Here is a 23274-nt window from a genome sequence, read left to right as displayed (position 1 = left end):
TGGCATAGCAGTGTGCTTTCATACTTGGCTAGAAAATAGCCATAGCAATAGGATAGCATCGTTTGGTTTTAAAAACTAAAAAACACAAAAAAAAAAAAAAAAAAAACACAAAAAAAAGTAAAAAAAAAATTTAAGTTATAACTTTCATTTTCAAAATGTTTAACCCGAGGGCTAGGGGTAGAGGACGAGGGCGGGGACGTGGGCGTCCAACTACTGCAGGGGTCAGAGGCCATGGTCCTGGGCGGGGTGAGACACCACCTGCTGATGAGGGAGCAGGGGAACGCCGCAGAGCTACACTCCCTAGGTTCATGTCTGAAGTTACTGGGACTCGTGGTAGAGCACTGTTGAGGCCAGAACAGTGCGAACAGGTGATGTCGTGGATTGCCGACAATGCTTCGAGCAATTTGTCCACCAGTCAGTCTTCCACGCAGTCCACCCATGTCACCGAAATCGGCACTCCTCCAGCTCCTGCACCTCAGCCTCCTCCCCCCCAGTCTGCCCCCTCCCAGGAAAATTTGGCATTTGAACCGGCATACTCTGAGGAACTGTTTTCTGGACCCTTTCCACAGTCACAAACCACTTGTCCGGTTGCTGATGAGCAAATTTCCGATGCCCAGGTTTTCCACCAGTCGCAGTCTGTGGGTGATGATGACCTTCTTGACGTAGTGGAAGAAGTGTGTAAAGAGGTGTCCGACGATGAGGAGACACGGTTGTCAGACAGTGGTGAAGTTGTTGTCAGGGCAGGAAGTCCGAGGGGGGAGCAGACTGAGGGATCGGAGGATGATGAGGTGACAGACCCACGCTGGGTTGAGAGGCCGGGTGAACACAGTGCTTCTGAGACGGAGGAGAGTCCTCGACCAGAACAGGTTGGAAGAGGCAGTGGTGGGGCCAGACGGAGAGGCAGGGCCAGAGCTGGTGCATCAGCGCCAAATGTGTCACGTAGTGAAGCTCCCGTGGCGAGGTCTCCCGCGGTGAGGGCTAGATTTTCAGAAGTCTGGAGGTTCTTTAAGGAAACACCGTATGACCGACGGACTGTGGTGTGCAACCTTTGCCAAACCAGGATCAGCAGGGGTTCCACCACTACTAGCTTAACTACCACCAGTATGCGCAGGCATATGAATGCTAAACACCCGAATCAGTGGCACCAAGCCCGTTCACCTCCGGCCGTGCACACCACTGCTCCTTCCCCTGTGTCAGCTGATAGTCAGCCCCCTGCCCAGGACCCTGCCACAAAAACCCCATCGTCGCCTCCACGATCCTCCACAGCATCCACCAGCGTTCAGCTCTCCATACCCCAGACGCTGGAGCGGAAAAGAAAATATAGTGCAACCCACCCGCACGCCCAAGCCCTTAATGTCCACATCTCCAGATTGCTTAGCCTGGAGATGCTGCCCTATAGGCTAGTAGAGACTGAGGCCTTTCGCAACCTCATGGCGGCGGCCGCCCCTCGGTATTCGGTCCCCAGCCGCCACTACTTTTCCCGATGTGCCGTCCCAGCCCTGCACCAGCACGTGTCAGACAACATCATCCGTGCCCTGACCAACGCCGTTTCTGACAAGGTCCACCTGACCACGGACACGTGGACGAGTGCTGCCGGGCAGGGCCACTATATATCGCTGACGGCACATTGGGTTAACTTGGTGGAGGCTGGGACCGAGTCTGACCCTGGGGCTGGTCATATACTGCCGACGCCGAGGATTGCGGGGCCTACCTCGGTCCAGGTCTCAAAGGCCTACTATGCCTCCTCCTCCTCCCACCCCTCCTCCACCTCCGAACTACCATCCGTGGGCATGGCGCCATCAGTCGCTAGCTCTAGGCACAGCAGCAGTGCCGTCGCTAAGCGACAGCAGGCGGTGCTCAAACTGCTGAGCCTAGGCGATAAAAGGCACACCGCCCAAGAACTATTACAGGGCATCACGGCGCAGACTGATCTGTGGCTGGCACCGCTGAACCTGAAGCCAGGCATGGTTGTGTGTGACAACGGCCGTAACCTGGTGGCGGCTCTGCAACTCGGCAGACTGACACATGTGCCATGCCTGGCCCATGTGTTAAATCTGATAGTTCAGCGTTTCCTCAAGACATACCCCAATCTGTCAGATTTGCTCACGAAGGTGCGCCGCATCTGTGCGCATTTCAGGAAGTCCAGCACAGATGCTGCCACTCTCAGGGCAGCGCAGCGCCGCCTCCAACTGCCCGCTCACCGACTGTTGTGGGACGTGCCCACGAGGTGGAATTCAACATTAACCATGTTATCCAGAGTTTACCAGCAGCGCAGAGCGATTGTAGACTGCCAGATGTCAACTTCCACCAGAACTGGTAGTCAGGTCAGTCAGCTTCCTCAAGTCTACAATGAGGAGTGGACGTGGATGTCTGATATCTGTCAGGTGCTGAGTAACTTTGAGGAGTCAACACAGATGGTCAGTGGCGATGCCGCCATCATCAGCCTCACCATCCCGCTGCTTGGCCTGTTGAAAAACTCTCTGATCAGCATGAAGTCGGAAGCTTTGCGCTCGTCACAAGAGACGGGGGAAGAAGATTCCCTTGTTGATAGCCAAAGCACCCTCAGGTCTGTTTCTCAGCGCATATCGGAGGAGGTGGAGGAGGATGAGGAGGAAGAGGAGGAGAATGTTGGCGAGACACAAGAGGGGAGCATTGCTCAGACCTTCACTGTTCAGCGTGTATGGGCAGAAGAAGAGGAGTTGGAGGAGGAGGAAATGGACAGTCAGGCCAGTGAGGGGAGTGAATTCTTGCGCGTTGGGACTCTGGCGCATATGGCAGATTTCATGCTAGGCTGCCTATCCCGTGACCCTCACGTTCAAAGAATTTATTCCAGCACCGATTACTGGGTATTCACTCTCCTGGACCCACGGTACAAGCAAAATCTTTCCACTCTCATCCCTGGAGAGGAAAGGAGTGTGAGAATGCATGAATACCAGCAGGCCCTGGTGCACAAGCTGAAACAGCATTTCCCTTCTGACAGTGCTAGCGGCAGAGTGCGTAGTTCTGCGGGACAAGTAGCGAGGGAGAGTAGGCGAGCAGGCAGCTTGTCCAGCACTGGCAAGGGTACGCTTTACAAGGCTTTTGCCAGCTTTATGTCACCCCAGCAAGACACTGTCACCTGTCCCCAGTCTCGGCAGAGTAGGGCTGATCTTTACAGAAAGATGGTGAGGGAGTACGTAGCTGACCATACCATCGTCCTAAATGATCACACAGCTCCCTACAACTACTGGGTTTCAAAGCTGGACATGTGGCACGAACTGGCGCTGTACGCCTTGGAGGTTCTTGCCTGCCCTGCTGCTAGCGTCGTGTCCGAGCGGGTTTTCAGTGCAGCTGGTGGCATCATCACCGATAAGCGTACACGCCTGTCGACTGACAGCGCTTTCAGGCTGAGGCTTATTAAGATGAATAAAGCCTGGATTTCTCATAATTTCCAATCTCCACCAGGTGAAGGAAGCTCAACCTGAATAATTTATGCACTCCTCCTCCTCCTCATTTTCCTCCTTCTCCTCCTCTTTGTACACTAAAGCAGAGGAAACTGGCTATTTTTTGACAGGGCCCACTGGCTCTAGCTATAGTACTTTATACATTTAATTTTTCTGGAGGGCCACCTACCTGCTCCTCTGGTTTGAAAACTTTTTTGGACTGCCACATACAGGCACTATCCAAATTAAATTGTCTCCATAGCAGCCTCCACACGTTGTCTCCATTGCTACCTCCAAAAGTCGTCCATATAGCTGCCTCCATACATCGTCCCCTTATCAAACGAGGTGTGTCAGGCACAAATTTGGGTTGTTTTCATGGCTTCCACATCAAACTTGTTAACTTTGTCGCCACCCTGCTGTGTAATCCACAAAATATACTGGCAAACTTTTATCATGTACCGATATTATTTGAGCGCTTCTTGCTCACCTCCTTTGGTTCCTCTCTGCCACCCATTGGTTTGAAGCCTGAGTCCATTTAGGGTATGTCGCCATGACACTCTCTAGCCTGCTGCCGCTGTCAGGGTCAATTATTGGATGTTTTAGATGCTATCTAGCTTCATTCTGTCACTCTGTCATGGCCATGCTGTTGCCCATAATTTTGGCATAATGGTGCGATTAAGCAGCCTCAGAGGCATCCATGCATGCTGCCCCTGCTGTTTCCTGTCCATTTCCGTGGTGTTTCCATCCTTTTCTGAGGTTCCCAGGTGTTTGGCCAAGCTTCCCTGTGCAGAGCCTTGGTCCCCTTGAAAAATGCTCGAGTCTCCCATTGACTTCAATGGGGTTCGTTATTCGAGACGAGCACTCGAGCATCGGGAAAAGTTTGTCTCGAATAACGAGTACCCGAGCATTTTAGTGCTCGCTCATCTCTAGTAAACATGTATAAAATGGCGATTATGGTTCTCAGTCCTAAAATTGTTTAATTTCACAACATCCTAATAATACTGGGACCCCATGCTAAAGGCCTCACAGTTACAACACCACAGTAACGACAGATTATTTGCAATGCAGTACTGCACTACATAAACTGATCACAAATATTCATCATTCTATCCAGTCCAGTTGCCCAATTTTTACCCAATTGTGTGCAATGTTTCATGGGGGCTGCAATTGCTGTGGTGCTGTGGGTTGGGGAGGCTTAGTGTGGTAATGTATGACTGCATGATCCTATAATTGTTCCAGGGTGTATGGCAACATGGGGACAATTATTTATTTTCAGTGAGTAATGATAACATTGTTACATCCAAAAAATGAAAGTGTGTAGTCAAAATATGTCACAGCATATCAGAAAAAAATTTGATTATTTGCTCGTATATGAGTAACTGGGGCTGCTATCAATGCTTTATCATCACTACTATAGACAAAATTAATTCATTAAAATAGTAGGTCCTTTAAACTATGTAAACCACTTCTTTCTCACAGCTGAGGGTTTGTTTCAGTCTCTTAAATACAGGGCACAGCTTGATCTACAGACAGATACTTATAACAAATTTGAAGCTTCCTAGGCTACGGTAAAAAGATATTTCCTTAAATACAATCATCCATACCTCTAATATATGAGAGACGGAATCCCTGAGACTGCCCTGAACTTGACGGATCTGAATGAAAGAACATCCAAACATGATCTCGCAATGAAATGAAGGCTGGAGGGATGGTAGATCCGCAGACTTTATATCCTTCTCTTTTTGAAGAGGGACCAATAAGTAGCCAGTCAACCGTGCACTTGTGTGAATCTTGAATATCAAAATTCTTAAAACTGAAATACAGAAAAGAACAGGAAAAAAAACTCTAGAATGCATTCTGTTCAGAAATAATACATTAATTACAAGCAGTTTCTTGATATATAGTGATTTGCCTAACCATTGGAGTAATATTGGGGGTGCAGATATGACCAAATTAAAAATCAGACTGAAGGACAACCACATGATTGTAATGGGTCGCTATTTTGCATAAAGGACAGGGATCCTCATTGGATCGCATTCTTTTATATTTCCATAATCACATGTGGAATGTGGAACTGGTTTCTTATAAGTGCCACTTCAAATTACCCATGGTTGTACTTGGAAAACATAAGACACCCCTACTTCAAACCTAGACAGTGCTTTAAGTTCTACATGTCCCATCAAAGCAACCTTTTTAAGTAATGTGTTTACAACACCAACCCATGGAGTATTACAAGCAGGGCCGCCGATAGGGCAGTACAACTGGTACTGCCCTATGGGGCCCGGACTCTAAGACACTAGGGGGGGGGGGCCCGGCCGGTGGGGTAATATGCGGTAATAGTACGTCAAACTTCTGGCCCCGGCTCCTGAATGGAGCCGGGGCCAGAAGCTGCGGGTGTCGGCTATATATTATAGCCGACACCCTCCTCTAACACCCGCGATCGGAGATTTCTCCGATCGCGGGTGTTAACCCCTAACACGCCGCGGTCGCGCTGACCGCGGCGTGCTAGGGGCATTTAACAGGATTCGGACCCCCCCGCGGCGCTTACCGGGGGGGTCCCGCTGCTCTGATCGCAGCCCCGGGACTGCCGGTGCCCGGGGCTGCGCGATCTTCTTCCGGGTGCCGGGTCCGTGCCTCCTGGCAGGAACCGGCTGTGACACACTGAGCATGCGCAGCATGCTCAGTGTTTCACATAATACAGTGTAATACATCTGTATTACACTGTATTAGGTGAAGAATAGCTTGAACAAGTGATCAGTGGATCACTTGTTCAAGCTAACCTGTAAAAGTAAAGAAAAAAAAGTTAAAAACACTGAATAAACACAATTTTTAATAAAAATAATTAATTAAATAGAGTTAAAGTCCCCTAAACACAAACATTCCCTATACACATCTAATAAAGTAAAAATACCTGAAAATCACCAAAACCCCCCACATATTTGGTATCACCGCGTCCGTAACAATCTGTACAATAAGTCAGAAACATTATTGGACCCGTACGGTGAACGCCGTAAAAACAAAACCCGAAAAACTCGCCAAAAATATAAATTTTCATAAAATCCCTCTACAAAAATGTTCTAAAAAGTGATCAAAAAAAGTTATGTGCCCCAAAATGGTACCAATTGAAAGAACAACTCAACACGTAAAAAATAAGCCCTAAACTAGCTCTGTCAACCAAAAAATATTAAGGTTAAGTTCCCGAAAAGATGGCGATGCAGAAACAAATAAGATTTCCTCTGTATTAGTTTTTCTCCAGTAAAATTGTAAAAATAAATGAAAAACTATATAAATGAGGTATCACCGTAATCGTAGTGATCTATAGAATGAAAATATTATAGTATTTTTAGTGTATGGTGTACGACCCCCAAAATATACAAAAAAAAGAAACCCCAAATTGACAATTTTCTTTTCCTCCATACATTAAAGAGTTAATAAAATCTCATCGAAAAGCTATAGACCCACTTAAATGAAGTATTTGTAAAGTGCATCTCATGTCGCAAAAAATAAGCCCTTAAATGTCCAAATTGCCAAAAAAATAAAGATTGTATAGCCAATAAAAAGTGACAATGCATAATCTGCTCTGAATGGCGCAGCTCCCCCTCAATGCCCTGGCGTGTGCCCATACAGCAGGTTACCACCACATATGGGGTATTGTTATACGCGGGAGAGATGGGGGATCAAATTTTGAGGAGCGTTTTGGAATTTTATCCACTGAGAATTTGTACATTTTATGAAAAACACATTAATTTAGCCAAATAAAATGTAATTTCGAAATTGCATCCGATTTTGTTTTAACCCCTGTAAACCAATTAAAGGGTTAACAAACTTCATAAAAGTTGTTTTACGTACGTTGAGGGGTGTAGTTTCTATAATGGAGTAATTTATGGGGTTTTACTTTATTTAGGCCTCTCAAAGTGACTTGAAACCTGAGCAGGTCCCTCAATAGCAGGATTTAGCTTTTTTTATGAAAATGTGAAAAATTGCACGTGACGTTCAATAGTATGACTCCTATTGGCAATCTACCAGAAGAGTGTGCCTTGTCATAGCAACAGGCCTCAAACCCTGTTTGTGAAAGGTCACTGCGGGGGGCAGGAGGCTTGTTCGGTTTTGGGGTGTGTTGGGGCCCAGACACTTTTGCTGTATGGGGCCCCGAATTTCCTGATGGCTGCCCTGATTACAAGTCAGCCATTTCTATAGGTATTCATCCTTACTTCACCCTATTTGGCATATAGCGGGTGGTCCTGTAAAAGAAACCCTTTATATGCTTTAATGAAAATAAGAACTAATCATTTTTCCTACTACATTTCACACTATAATAATACACTAGAGAGTAAAAAGGAATACAAATTCATATGCTGAGTTTTTGTTGATCAGTCACCTAATTGTTATGACATCTCCATGGTCTCCTTGGATAAACCAGCTGCAGTTCATGGTAGGGGGGTAGTTCAGGGGCCATGCCGGACTGTAAATGACACCTCTTCGTTCTGTGTGTTGTTCCAATTCACCACTGCAAGCAGCTGCCAAGATAAAAAAAACACACCTTAAGATTTGCATTAATATTATTTGACAAAATACAGTGGGTGCTGAAAGAAGTTAAAAAAGTTCTTTTTTGCCCATTAATGTACAATCTGCACCCCATCATGACAGAAAAAAGGAGAAATGTAGATATTTTTGCTAATTAATTTTGTGAAATAAAACATTCTCATAAGTATTCTGGCCATTAGCTGTTCTCACGGGTGGCCCTGCGACCCTTGTCTCGGGTCGCAAGCACAACCGTGTACCGCGCTGTGTCTGCCGCGCGACTTACCTCGCCGGGATCCAGCCTAGGGTGTGCGCCAACTTGCCCTTTCTGTTAAATTCCCAGCCCCTTCCTATGTTCCCTGCCGGATCTTTGTGCCTCACAGCCTTAGAAAAAAATCAGCGGCGATATTCCTGTGTTCCTGTGCCTCCTGCATTCCTGTGTGTGTCCCGTGTATTCTGTGTGTTCCTGTGTATCCTGTGTTCCCATGTCCTGCGTTCCTGTGTGCCTGTGTTCCCATTCCCATCTGCCTGGACCTCCCGTTGTTGACCCCAGATTGGACTTGATGTTGCATCTCTGCCACCTGCCATGACCCTGTGCCTGTACATGACCCGAGACTGTCTCCTGCTAAGGTACCTCAACCCTGGCTGCCACCGAGGTCTAGTTGCATCTGTGGAACGACCTGGTGGTACCCTGCCGCAGCAGGTCCATCCCGCTTTGCTGTGGGCTCTGGTGAAGACCAGGTGCCTCTTAGACTCCGGCCACAGGTGTTGGCTAGTACCACCTCCTGATAGTAAGATCCTGCCATGGATCCCTCCGAGGTTCCGCTTCCAGAACTGGCTGATCTTAGATCTTTTCTGATATCCAGCAGTCTCAGCAAATTGCCGCCCAAGGAAAGCAACTTGGACAAGTCACCGCCACCCTGCAGCAACTATTCAATGCTTAGCAATGGCGTCCAGTACCCGCGACACCTCCTGTTTCTATGGCTGCATGGTCTCCTACTGAACCCAGGCTGCGTCTATCCGTGCCCTCCAAATATGACGGTGAGGTTATACCGGGGCTTCATTACTCAGTGCTCCCTACATGTCTACGCAGTTCCCTACAGAGTGGGCTAAGGTGGCTTTTGTGACCAGTCTTTTTTACAGAAAAGACAGATCTCATCTGACTTCCCCCCCCCAGGAGCGTTACAGATAAAGACAGGAGAATCTCTGCCTTTATTGTGCTAGTCTGGAGCACTTCCTAGACACTTTTCAGTCTGTCCACAGCATCTGGGAAGACGCCTGTGCTTAGGTTTCTTGGGAGAACCGTCCCTAGGTCAGAGACAAGCTTCCCCTCGTCTGAATGTCCCTATTCTTCTCAGTTTTGGAACAGGCAACCCAGTTCAAGTCTCAGCCTTCCTGGCTCTGCAGGGAATTTCATGGATGCTGCCCTGGTCTCCCAGCATCACTTTCCTGTGGTTCGCCTAGAGAAGCCGCTGGTTATTTCTTCCATCAGTGGACAGATTCTCCATGACCCGTTCCAGTACCGTATGGAACCTCTGTCTCTGCAAATTGGGGCGTTGCACAAGGAGAGACTGAAATTTTACGTGCTCCCCCGGTCTACATCTTCAGTGCTTTTGGGTCTCCCGTGGTTGCAGCAACACGCTCCAGTGCTCGACTGGCAGATTAGGGAAAGCCTTTGTTGGGGAGCAGAGTGCCGCTCTCGCTGTCTCATGGCTCTCCATCCAGTTCCTGCCATGTCACCTACAGACTCCTCCAAGCAGCTGGCAGGTCTTCCCGCTTCTTATGAGGACTTTGCGGATGTTTTCTCTGAGAAGCAAGCAGAGATTCTGCCACCACACCGTCCCTATGACTGTCCCATTGACCTGCTGCCAGGCACATCTCCTCCATGAGATCGCGTATATCCGTTATCTGTGCCTGAAACCGCATCCATGTCGGCCTACATAAAGCACAATTTGCAGAAGGGATTCATCCGCAAGTCATCTTCCCCTGCCGGTGCCAGATTCTTCTTTGTGGCCTAGAAAGATGGTTCTCTCCTTGGGTGCATCAACTACCGCGGCCTCAATAAAGTCACAGTGAAAAACCGTTATCAGTTGCCTCTCATCACTGAACTTTTTGACCAACTTCGAGGTGCCAAGGTTTTCACCAAACTGGATCTGCGAGGCGCATATAACTTCATCCACATCCGTGAAGGCTCCAGCACAAAGGGATGAAGCTTCGACCTCTAGTAGGAGCAGTCTCTCAGTATCAGGCCATGTGAATACCGGAGCTCCAGCACCAACGGATGAGGCTTCGACCTCTAGCATGAGTGGAAGATGGCCTTCAATACTCGTGGCCTTCAATACTCGTGACAGACATTTTGACGATCTTATAATGCCCTTTGGACCAGCATTGTTCCATGAATTTGTCAACGATATCTTTCGAGACTTGCTCTACACTTGTGTCATTGTCTACTTGGGCGATATTCTGGCGTTTTCTGCTGACCTACGGTCTCATCAGGTCCACGTCCGGCAAGTTATTAGGCGCATAAGGGCCAAACGCTTGTATGCTAAGCTTGAGAAATGCCAGTTTTATTGAAGTTCCCTTCCGTTCCTGGGATACATTATATCTGACAAAGGACTACAGATGGATCCTGCTAAGCTGTCGTGCTTCAGTGGCCTCGCCCAGTGGGTCTACGTGCTATACAGAGATTTCTGGGCTTCGCCAATTATTACCGGCAATTTATTCCACATTACTCCTCTCTTGTATCTCCTATTGTGGCGCTGACCAAGAAGAACGCCAATCCAAGACTCTGGCTTTCGTTGGCTGAAGAAGCTTTCTCTAAGCTGAAGTCTGCCTTTGCCTCTGCTCCGGTATTCACATGGCCTGATCCTGAGAGACCGCTCCTGCTAGAGGTGGAAGCCTCATCCGTTGGTGCTGGAGCCGTTCTCAACCAGAAAGGGCCCAAGGGTCGAACCCTCACCTGTGGATTCTTCTCTAAAACCTCCACTGCAGAAAGGAATTATTCGATTGGTGATCGGGAACTTCTGGCCATAAAGCTAGCTTTGGAGTGGCACTATCTTCTGGAAGGAGCTCATCATCCAGTCTATATCTATACTGACCACAAGAATTTCCTGTACCTCCGGACCGCTCAGCATCTCAATCCTTGACAGGCTCACTGGTCCCTTTTCTTTTCACGGTTCAACTTCTTGGTTCTCATCGTCATATCATTCCTCCGGAACTTCTGGTTGTTGCGGCTCCTGTGGACCTATGGCAGCTTCCTCCTGGCAATATCTATGTCCGACCAGCTATACGGAAGAGGATACTAATTTGGGGACACTGCTCTCGTGTAGCTGGGCACCGTGGGGTGCAGAGGTCTATTTCTCTCATATCTCGTTACTACTAGTGACCAAATCTGGTCAAGGACATTCAAGATTTTTTGAGTTCCTGTACTTCCTGTGCCCATAACAAGCAGGTCTGCTGCTGCTGTTGCCAATACCCAGTTGCCTGTGGACTCACATAGCCATGGACTTTATTACATTCCCCCATGTTACCCCATATTACATATTCTACCATCTTCCTCCAGTAAAAGTCATCTGGGTGGTAACAGATAAGTTTTCCAAGATGTCCCACTTTGTGCCTCTGCCTGGTCTGCCATCGGTTCCACATCTAGCCAGCTTGTTCTTTCTTCACATCTTTTGGCTTCATGGGCTTCCTCAACACGTCTCGGACCGAGGGGTTTATTTTGTTTCTAAGTTCTGGCGTTCCTTGTGCAGCCATCTGCAAGTTAAGCTGGACTTCTCTTCTGCCTGTCACCAACAGTCTAACGGACAAGTGGAGAGGGTCAACCAGACTCTGGGCTGCTATCTTTGGCACTTTGCCCTTCCTGTTAAATTCCCAGCCCCTTCCTATGTTCCATGCCGGATTTTTGTGCCTCACAGCCTTAGAAAAAAACTCTCCAGTGATATTCCTGCGTTCCTGTGTCTCCTGCCTTCCTGTGTGTTCCCGTTTATTCCTACTAGTACCACCTCCTACGCTGGTCCAGTGTGGAAAATTTGTTTTTTTTTACACTTGAGTATAAGCCAACCCAAGTAAAAGCTCAAGGGTGAAAAATGCATTGATCACAGCCTCCCCCCCAGTATATAGCCAGCCACTGCCCCATTATATATCGAGATAGCCCCCAGTATATAGCCAGCCCCTGCACCAGTATTTAGCCAAACAGACAGACCCCAGTAGATAACCAGCCAGCCCCCAATATATAGGAAGCATGCCAGCCCCCAGTATATAGCTAGCCCCTTTCCCAGTATATAGCCAGCCCCCAGTACATAGCCAGCCCATGCCCTCATATATAGCCAGCCAGACCCCACTATATAGCCAGTAAGCCTCCAGTAGATAGGCAGCCCCTGCCCCAGTATATAGGCAGCCAGTGCATGCTCGTCCTGTATATATCCAGGCAGCCAGAACCCAGAATAAAGCCAGTCCCTGCTCTATTATATAGCGAGCCAGCCCCCAGTATATAGCCAGTCCCTGCCCCAGTATATATCCAGCCAGCCATAACCCAGTATATATCCAGCCAGCCAGAACCAGTATATATCCAGCCAGCCAGAACCCAGTAGGACCCAATAGACAGACCTTGATCTAGTATATAGCCAGCACCTGTCCAAGTATATAGTCAGCCCCTGCCCCCCCCAGTATATAGCCAGCCAGGCAGCCCACCCCCTTTATAGCCAGCCTCTGCCCCAGTATATAGCTAGCCCATTCCTGGGTATATAGCCAGCCATCCCCAGTATACAGACAGCCCCAGTATATAGCCAGCCCCCAGTATGCCCAACACATAAAAAAATAAACTCCATACTCCCCTTTCTGACGCCTCACGCAGATCCTCTTCTTGCTTCTGGCAACGGCAGGTTCGAGCACATGGCTAACATCATCATGTGTGCATAGCCAGCGTGCATGGACCAGTTGCTGCCAGAAGAAAGAAAAGGACCTGTGGGGGGCCTCAGAAAGGTGAGTATCAAGTTTATTTTTTTATAGACTCCAATTTAAGCCAAGTTCAGGTTTTTCAGCACATTTCTTGAGCTTAAAAACTCAGCTTATGCTCAAGTATACACTCACCGGCCACTTTATTAGGTACACCATGCTAGTAATGGGTTGGACCCCGTTTTGCCTTCAGAAATGCCTCAATTCTTTGTGGCATAGATTCAACAAGGTGCTGGAAGCTTTCCACAGAGATTTTGGTCCATATTGACATGATGGCATCACACAGTTGCCGCAGATTTGTCGGCTGCACATCCATGATGCGAATCTCCCGTTCCACCACATCCCAAAGATGCTCTATTGGATTGAGATCTGGTGACTGTGGAGGCCATTTGAGTACAGTGAACTCATTGTCATGTTCAAGAAACCAGTCTGAGATGATTCCAGCTTTATGACATGGCGCATTATCCTGCTGAAAGTAGCCATCAGATGTTGGGTACATTGTGGTCATAAAGGTAAGGACATGGTCGGCAACAATACTCAGGTAGGCTGTGGCGTTGCAACGATGCTCAATTGGTACCAAGGAGCCCAAAGAGTGCCAAGAAAATATTCCCCACACCATGACACCACCACCACCAGCCTGAACCGTTGATACAAGGCAGGATGGATCCATGCTTTCATGTTGTTGACGCAAAATTCTGACCCTACCATCCGAATGTCGCACCAGAAATCGAGATTCATCAGACCAGGCAACGCTTTTACAATCTTCTAATGTCCAATTTCGATGAGCTTGTGCAAATTGTAGCCTCAGTTTCCTGTTCTTAGCTGAAAGGAGTGGCACCCGGTGTGGTCTTCTGCTGCTGTAGCCCATCTGCCTCAAAGTTCGACATACTGTGCGTTCAGAGATGCTCTTCTGCCTACCTTGGTTGTAACGGGTGGCGATTTGAGTCACTGTTGCCTTTCTATCAGCTCGAATCAGTCTGCCCATTCTCCTCTGACCTCTGGCATCAACAAGGCATTTCCGCCCACAGAACTGCCACTCACTGGATGTTTTTTCTTTTTCGGACCATTCTCTGTAAACCCTAGAGATGGTTGTGTGTGAAAATCCCAGTAGATCAGCAGTTTCTGAAATACTCAGACCAGCCCTTCTGGCACCAACAACCATGCCACGTTCAAAGGCACTCAAATCACCTTTCTTCCCCATACTGTTACACCAATGTGTAACTTAAGAGCTTGCACCTGTGTTATGTCAGTATTAAAGGGCAATTCTAGTAGATGTTTATAGTATGATCAGTGTGTCCCAGTAGACAAGTTGTATGGTGCGGTTATTTTAAAAATATATCTTTTACAAGTTACTTCTCATTCTGAACTTCCCTCCCATTATGCATTAGGACATAACTCAAAAATTATTTTCTTTGTAAAGTGGGAATGGCTGAACAACACTTATCAGTGTAACAAGGTGGTTTAATTTTAGGAGCAAACAAGTAAGACTTTCAATATCCTTGTCATTTATACTAAGGTGAATAGTTGAGGCTATATACATTATAATGAAAGGGTGTTGAATTAAACAATAATTGCATTACCTGTAAAAGGGAAAGTGGTATCTACCCATCCAGGTGAGAGTGCATTAACTAGAAAAGAAAAAAACAGATATTCCAAAATTATATCTACTATACTATAACGTATATAAAAAACAAAAATACTAAGAGAATGCTTCTAATTGACAAAAATATAAATGTCTACATATTGTAATTAAACCATAATGTACAAGAATATAACTATAAAATATTTCTACTATATATAATTGTGCTCACTATGTAAATATAAAGACCTGATTAGGATAGAGGTGTTAGTCATTGACAATAGTATTACAAAATCACTGAGGTCACATTGATGCAGTACATTTTCCAGGTAAATAAGAAAAAACACCATATGTCACAAATACAAATCTCTGGGCTGGACAAGACAGGATTATGATTATAGTTGTCACATGGCTTGCTAAAAATGGGGATTTGTGCCAAAATGTAGAGAGGGAAAATAAGTCCATATATTTCTCCAGAAATTAATAGTCTATTAAATGACTTATATAAAGAGAAACTTGATAAAAAAAATATATAGAAATAGTATAAATCACTGCATACAAAACTCATACTGTATCAAGAACGTGTCAAAGATGAGTCGTGACAGAAGAGATTAAATTACTATTCATAATACATACAAGGTCAATACAAACATCTGCCCAATATTTATAACGATAGTAAGACCATGCTAATACCTAGAGAAAGAGAACTGATTTCCATAATAATAAGGAATTCTCCAGAGTAGTGCTGTAGTGCTTAAGACCCACTAGTGAAAGAATCCTGAGGGCCACTGTACAATGTAACATGAACCTGTTTGCTAATTCCTGAAAGTGGACTGACATATATTTTTTTAGTGTGCTATGTTTCCAGTGGTTGATGGATTTGTTACTACATCATCACGTTTCCTTAGTACAGACATCTCCTTTCCTTAGACATCTATGATGTCAGGGTTTATTGACATCATCCTAGGTACATCTACATCTTGTAGGAGAACTGAAAGGACCAGGCTGGAGAAAAGGACATGGAGGTGCACATTGTGAGAAAGAGTGGTTCATGGCCAGTACTGTCCGCAAAAGTAGGAGGACATGGGATCACTCTGGAGAAAAAGTTAAACATGATATAGGGCCAGTCAGAACATCCAGATACATCTGGCCTTGAAAAAGAGAAATACTTGGTGGGAAGTCTGTGTGAAAGGGAGGAAGACTTTTCTGTGCATGCCATTTACTTAAAGGTGCAAAAAAGGAGGGGTCATTAAAATATAAAAAAAATTATCCCATACAATGAACATTGTAAAGGAATATAACACCCTAATGTCTGAATCATTTCTTTTTTGTACTTTGGTATTAAAAATCAAGTTATCACATTGATCTGAAGGAATATGAAAGACCAAGTTCTGGTATGTCACAACTGTAGTCACAACTATAATACTACAGGTAGTCCCCGGGTACGTAAGTCGGAATAGACAAAATATTTTTTTTGTCACTGTGGTAATTGGATTTTCAAAATTTTGTGATGTCGTGGGACTAAGGATTATCAATAAAGCTTAATTACAGACACCTTACATCTGATTATTACAACCTGGGGCTAGAGTAAAGCCGTCAGAGAGCTTCACCAGAGGTTACAGTGGCCAGTGAGGTCTGTCTGTAACCAGGGGGCAGCTGTAAGTCAGGTGTCCTTTAAATAGGAACGCTTGTACTTCATATGTACAAAAAAATAACTACCATAATGATGGCTCTATAGAATAGTACCTCTATTAATATTAAGAACAGTACTGTATATACTGTAGAATATGGGACCAGTCAGAACACCCAGATATATCTGGATATAAAAGCCTTAGAATCCCTCCTGACATTTTGGGGGAAGATAAGCAGACTAGGTGGTGGGCCAGCCAGCTCATATATTTCAGCCCTGCTCTTTCATCTGTATTTGAATTTAATTAGTGAACCCCCAAGGCTAATCCACAGAATCCATCTCTACATCAAGTCAATAAATATTCCGTGATCTACTCACAAAGTGAGCTAATTTTTCCCATCAATGGGATAATGATCAGTCTGAATTCAATTCTCAACAGCCGAAGAATACAAGAAAATGGAAGCAAGAAGCTGTCTCAATATTGACTTTAGAGTGTTGCCAGCAAGAAGACACTTGCCAAATTGCTGCTGGATTTCAAGAGACTAAGCAAGTGCTTGTTCTATTGCTTCATGAAAGATGTCTGGGCCCACCTGCAAAAGTGGAAGCAGCTGGGCCATGAGGTGGGGAACTATCGGGAGAAACACTGAATTGAAATTTGCATAATGATAAAAGACACACTGCAAGGCAAAACCACAAACGCCTTTCCTCTCGCTTCAGGTATCAATGTGATAACCATCAAAATAACAGAATTTTTATGCTATCCTGCAGCAGCACAAATGTTTAACTCTTGCAATTTCAGACTGTCACACACACATATACTAACATCAGAGAGCTGTAAGTTTCTATTATATCAAGCCCTCTGCATTATTGACAGATCTTTAATACAGCGGCTACAGACTGATATGGACCTATTCTTTACTGGGGTTGTCCGTTTTATACAGTTTTTTAAAAATGGGTTCAAGGGGTTTTAAAAATAATAAAGAAGTAATACTCACCTCTCTCCGATGCTTTAGTCGAGTGTGGCGTCGCCCTTCACCAGCAGTCTCACTTGGTATACAGAGGATCAATGCTGACGTCAAATCACTCTTCTCATCATCTGAACTTTATTTGGCCACAGTGAGCTATCGCTGTTGACACATCGCCGCTGAGTGAAGGGTGCCATTGTACTGGGCTGGATCAACAGAGGGAGGTAAGTATTGCTTATTTAATATTTCTATGAGCCCATATTATGGAATTTTAAGAAACAAACAACCCTGTTAAGTATAAGCACTGCGTGTTTTGCCCAACATATGTTGCATATAAGAACTATTGTTCCCTGGAAGTAAATCTTAAAGGGTAAAATATGGCATGTTAACACTAGTCTTGCCAAATATCCAGGAGGGTCCCAAAAACAATGGGTATATCACAGAGTCCTTGTGACAGGACAAATATCCTGAGTACAGCTGAATGCTCCTGAATTTTACATGTGATATGAACACATTTAGAGTTATATATCCACTGCAGGTTATGTCTCATTCTCAGCCATGATGAGTGCCCATGTAACAAAGTTTGGTGGCACATGGATTGCTTATAGGTCTCTACATAACATGAGTAATGCATTTGGAAATGGACCTGTCCTTGAAAAACCTGCACAAGGATGTGGTCTCCACAGTCATTAACATATGTGTAACTATATGGAACTTGATTGGAGCACTGTCCTGCTTCCAGAGATGCCAGTTTAGCACCTTCTCAAAGGTTGAAAGACTGTCCACTTCTCTAATCCTAATCTAATTTTCACCTTATCTATAGATAGATACTGTACCTCTGCTATAGTTGGGAATAGTGGTGCTCTGCTCCAGCAAGTGACCCACCAGCTAAAACTAAAGAGTATAAACCACTTTGATGACACATACTATTTTATATGCTTAATTAAGGAGGTTTTGATTTGCAAGGATCTAACTGCTAGGACCCCCAGAGATCACAAGAACAGACCCACAGCCATGTGGAGAATGGGAATAATGTTCTCACTTAACAGTGGTGCAAAAATTGTGCTGGGCGTGTTGGAAATCGGCAAGAACAGCACTCAGCTATCACTCAAAAAGAGTCAATGAGAATGCAAGAGATAGCCAAGCACTGTGCTTGGCACTTTTTGACAATACCATACTATTGAATGGACAGGTTTGAGCTGTCACTCCATCAATTAGAGCAACAACCCTAATTCTCTATATCAACAGCAGTCAGACCTTCACTTATCAGATCCTGTTGATATTATGATAGTATCATAGTTTATATGGTTATAAAAAGTTCAACCAAAGATGGGTGGGATTGGATAAGGAAGGGATTTAGGGGAAACAATTCTAAATAACAGAACAGTCAACAGTACCCTGCCCCCTCATCTTTTGATTTGATTTTATCTGAAACAACTTACCACCATATTTTTTGTATGTACCATTCATATATTTGTATAAATTAATCATGTCCCCTCGTAGTCGTCTCTTTTCCAGACTAAATAAATCTAGTTGTTTTAATCTTTCCTCATATCTGAGACCCACCATGCCCTTCATCATTTTTGTGGCTCTTTATTGAGCCCTTCCCAGCTCCAGGGCATCTTTATTATGGACCGGTGCCCAGAACTGGACAGCATATTCCAGGTGAGGCCGAACCAGTGCCTTGTACAGGGGTAATATTACATCCTTATCCCGAGAGTCCATACCACTTTTGATACATGACAAGATCCTACTGGCTTTATAGGCAGCTGATTGACATTGCATGCTGTTATTCAATTTATGATCTACCAGTACCCCCAGGTCCTTCTCAACAAGGGACTCTCCCAGATTTACTCCCCCAAGGACATATGTTGCCTGTGGATTATAATTATTAGATTATTAGAAGATACAATAATATGCGTACAACCCTTTTAAAGAGTAAGAAAATATTGTCCTTAAAGGGATAATCTCATTTGGGCACATCCAATTTAATTCATCTCCCACATACATACATTTCTTCAATTGCATGTTGTTTCAAAAAATATATATACAGTAAAAAAAATAAAATTTATAGTCAGCTCACCATTCCACTGTAATTAGAAGCAGTTGTCTTTGTATATATGTTCTGATTTAGTGCATGGAGAGGGGGAAAAGGGTAGGTGAGATGCAATACCATGTCAGCAATGGTTGCAGTAGCTTTGATAAACAACAAAGTGATCTTCAACACTTAGGTAAGTTAAAAACTTGGTCCCTTTTCTTAATGCATGATTAAAAGAGGATGTACATCCATGGGGAAAAACGCACACGGCGAGGGAGCTACATGCATAAGCTTTAAAATGTATGTAATGTAATAAAACTTGTCATGTCTAAATCGCTTCATTGCTCATCCAAGAGTTAAAAAAGGCACCTATATGAATATAATTTCCCATAAATGTTGCCATATGGTCCCTTATTTGGACGCCGCACGCATGATAAACCCATACCCCTGATGAAGCCGTACACACGGTGAAACATGTTGGGGGGCTTTAGTAGCGAATTTTAAGCAGCAGGGTCATACCAATCTTGTGTGTCTGTATTTAGATTTATTTAGGTGGACCATCTGAATAAGTGTTAGTGGTTAGTGGTGTGATTGAGCTCAAGGTGCATGATGTGAGTGGGCAGCTTGACGGTCTGACTGCAGGGTGGCAGCAGCAAACGCCGCACCACCTATGGGTGCTGTCAGCAGTGCCAATCTTCATTGTCAGGGCACAATATATAAAATTACCAACTACACCTATCCATATAAGTGGGATGTTCCACTGTGCCAAAGAGCAATATTGGCCAGCTGGACCTCGATAGGGATATAGAGTGTAACAAACAGCCATTCAACAACCCATCAGGAAATCAAGGGGGAGTATAACCCCCATGATCCTGAGGTCCTGAGAGCACCGTTTGTACCCACTCCTCTGTATAATCAAGATACATATATACATATACTTTCTGTTCATATTTACCTATATGAACATTACTTGATATACAGAGCGAATCACCCACAACCACAACTTGTTCCACCAGTAATAATATTACATTATATTATACCCAATCTGGCTATCCGGTAAACCAGTACTGGGTCATTTACACACGTTATATTGGTGATACCCTGTGTTTTTAAGACACTTCTTTGATCATCACTTCATATATTAATATTTCTAATAAAAGTGAAGTTATATCTCTTGGATATGGTCTATTTGGGCTAATTAGCCCCCTTTTGTAATTTCTGAAAAATACCTACCAAGTAGAGATCCCATCCCCTTTTTTTAATTTTCGTTGAAAAAAAAGGTCCCTTAGAAACAGAGTAGAGCTGTTATTGGATACGTTCACAGCTGCTGCAGTGATTGTGCAAAAAAACTAGCTATTTTTGCATCTAAAATATTGTATATGATTTTGAATTTGAAAGTTACTGCATATACCATAGCCATCCTGTAGTACTAAACTCAGAGGTGGTGGCACAGCAATTAATAATTCATGCCTGGCCAGTGGTGGTCGTATCCAAGGAAATCTAATTTCTAAGGGGCAAATGGCTACATTTATGAGAAATTATCTTCACACAGGAACATTTCTTTAGTTACATGCAATTGAAGAAATGTCTATATAATAGACAAGGTCACTATTGAATTAGAGAGAAAATCAGTGAATGTGAATTGGGTCAAACTGGAAGCTGTTTTCCATGTGTTGGTCTAACCTAATTGCTGAAGTGGAGACAGAAGTGCGATCACCGCTCCAGACCAAAGCTTCCAGTTTCTAATGGGTCTAACAATGCACCAGGTGCGCAATCCCTTAAAGAAGGGTGTGGAGCAGTCAGAAGTCGCTCTCTACCTGGAGACACAGAAGCTGGACTGTGTGAGAGCCACACGTGAGTGACACAGGGTTACTGAAAGTATTTTCCATGCTGGCAGGGAGAAGCCTCCAGTGGCTAGTGAGGACCGCCAAGTGTATAGTTAGAGCCGGACAGGCAAGGATTTTGTTTGTTACTGGTGTTTTTCTGGAATAAATGCACAGTTTCAACTTAAATCCTGCTGTCCATGAGAGCTTTGTCATTGCCGACCCCCACGTTTGAGCTGAACCCTTACAATATATATTATGTATATGAGCAATGAATTTAATGAGAATACCCCATTTAAAGTCCTCAGGAATTGGTCTATTAACCCACCACTAGTATAATGTCAGGCAATGTAATGCCTTCTAGTTTTTGTTTCTTTCGTGGTCCAGTGCAATGCCCCATGATCAACTATTGATGCTCTTCCCTAAGCATAGACCATCAATAGTAAATCAATAGTAAAAACAAACCCTTAATGGTCTTTCTTGGTCTGGCTACTAAGGAGTTAAAACCACATGAAAACTATGTGTTACATAAGTCTCCAGAGTAAAAATTTTCCCTTCTGTGAATAAGTGACGTGAAATTGTAATTGGGGCTTTCATGTAGTTGTAAACTGCAATGTTGTCTAAGCAATAAAGGGGTTTTCCTTATTATTAAAAGATAAGACCTCATACACACAGGTAGAGATCGGCACATACATCCAAAGAAAATAGGTGACTGCTCACTGTGCAGTGCGACATGGCGCATGCAGCGTGCCTCACTGTACCATGACCGTGCACAATACACCTCAATGGGGGCCATGGGTGAGCTGTAATTTCTGCTTCTGGCTCACGGACCCCAACTACAGACGTGTGTGGTGTGCATGAGGTCTAAAATGATGAATGCTTGATTGATAGGGGTATCACAAAAATGCAACTCCCCTGCATGATTGTAGAGGTAAGTACCATGTGTATACATCCCCTACTATGCACTTCTATGGATGGAGCTCTGTAATCAGCAGTCTCTTTACATTTCCTCAGAAGGGATTTGAGCGGAAGTTGGCTCTTTCTGTCCGAACCTCACAAGTAAATGGAGGGGTGTTGGTGGATAGGTATACTCCTGATCCTTTTACGCAGGTGACTGGCTGACTTCCATTCCTGTGAACACAAGACTCCCGGACACCGACCCCCTATGTCTTGAATAGTGGATAATAATTGTTTACTGCTAACAAGCATCAAATAATGAATAGAAGAAGACACTTCTATATCGTTGGGTTTGATAACTTTCTTATAAAAAATAAAACAGTGATGCTAGATACATTTAGAGAGGCTGGCTTGCTCTGGTAAACAGGTCCCTGTGAGCACAAGCTTTGAGCAGAGTTCACTGACGATGAAAGGGAATCAACTGTGGATTGCAGAATTCATCTGAGAGGTTATTTCCTAGCAACTCAAGACATGGAACAGAAGTGTCTTACAAGCAGATATGAAATATATAAAAATCTAGTAAATCTGAAATTCTCATTTTTGATCATATGCAAGTATAAGGTCAACTTCATTTTTCAAACACTGAAAGCTCTATAGTAACAACACGAGCACCCACATAACAGATTTAGCTGAAATGGTACTCTGCTTACAGTGCCAGCTAAATTCACTCAATAATAATAACCAATGTGCCCTCATAATAGTGACAGATGGTGTGCCCTTTAGTGATGGAAAACACCCCCCCAAGTGACTGCTGCAGTGATCCCACAGTTACAAGCAGTGCACCCAATAACAATGACATGTGCATCGCCCCATAGTGGCAGCATCATTTGTAGAACCTCCAATATCTTTATTGGCTTTATTGGTTAACTGACAAAAATCTAGAAATATCTGCCAGTGTATGTAAGCACTTCCAACCAAGAAGCTGTCTAGTATCATTAGCAAAAACAACCCAGTATAATGACTCCTCACCCCAGTCAAAGCTATTTATAACATTGTCAGGAGCATCGCCCTGTGACACATGATGTAATACTTTATGAACTGTGTTACACAACACTTAAAGAAACCTATACATTGACAGATAACAGTGTCACATGAATGCTTGATACAGTAACCTCCCAAGTATTGTTCTTACAGCCACTGACATCACTTTAAGCTTTTTTCACACATATTTTCCAGACAGCACAGGAGAATCAGACACAAAGATGTTCACTGACTAGAGAATAATATGAACCAGACTGGTGACCATTGCTAAGAACATGGTTAGTGTAATAAATTATGGATTCTAAGAAATGTGTATCATACTAAATCATTTTTATATACAATAATAATCCAACACCTCTGTCTCTTCAGGTCTTATCAAACAGCAACAATAATAATGTATAT

General features: G+C 44.4%; 1 protein-coding gene across 2 annotated transcripts in view; it reads right to left on the bottom strand.

Annotated features, from left to right (window-relative positions):
* LRP3 (LDL receptor related protein 3) overlaps positions 1-23274 on the bottom strand; it is a 91175-nt gene that overhangs the window by 11858 nt on the left and 56043 nt on the right. For both annotated transcript variants that reach the window (XM_072117240.1, XM_072117239.1), the window contains exons 2-4: positions 14480-14527; positions 7801-7939; positions 5027-5235 (exon numbers count right to left, since the gene is read on the bottom strand). In XM_072117240.1, coding sequence (XP_071973341.1) covers positions 5027-5235; positions 7801-7853 — 262 coding nt within the window. In that variant the 5' untranslated portion in view covers positions 7854-7939; positions 14480-14527. The remainder of the gene's footprint in view (positions 1-5026; positions 5236-7800; positions 7940-14479; positions 14528-23274) is intronic.

This window comes from Engystomops pustulosus, chromosome 7 (assembly GCF_040894005.1).
Source record: "Engystomops pustulosus chromosome 7, aEngPut4.maternal, whole genome shotgun sequence".
NCBI classification, from domain to species: domain Eukaryota; kingdom Metazoa; phylum Chordata; class Amphibia; order Anura; family Leptodactylidae; genus Engystomops; species Engystomops pustulosus.
The sequence above is the reverse complement of the archived record's forward strand: the minus strand, read 5'-3'. Positions and strand labels throughout refer to the sequence as shown.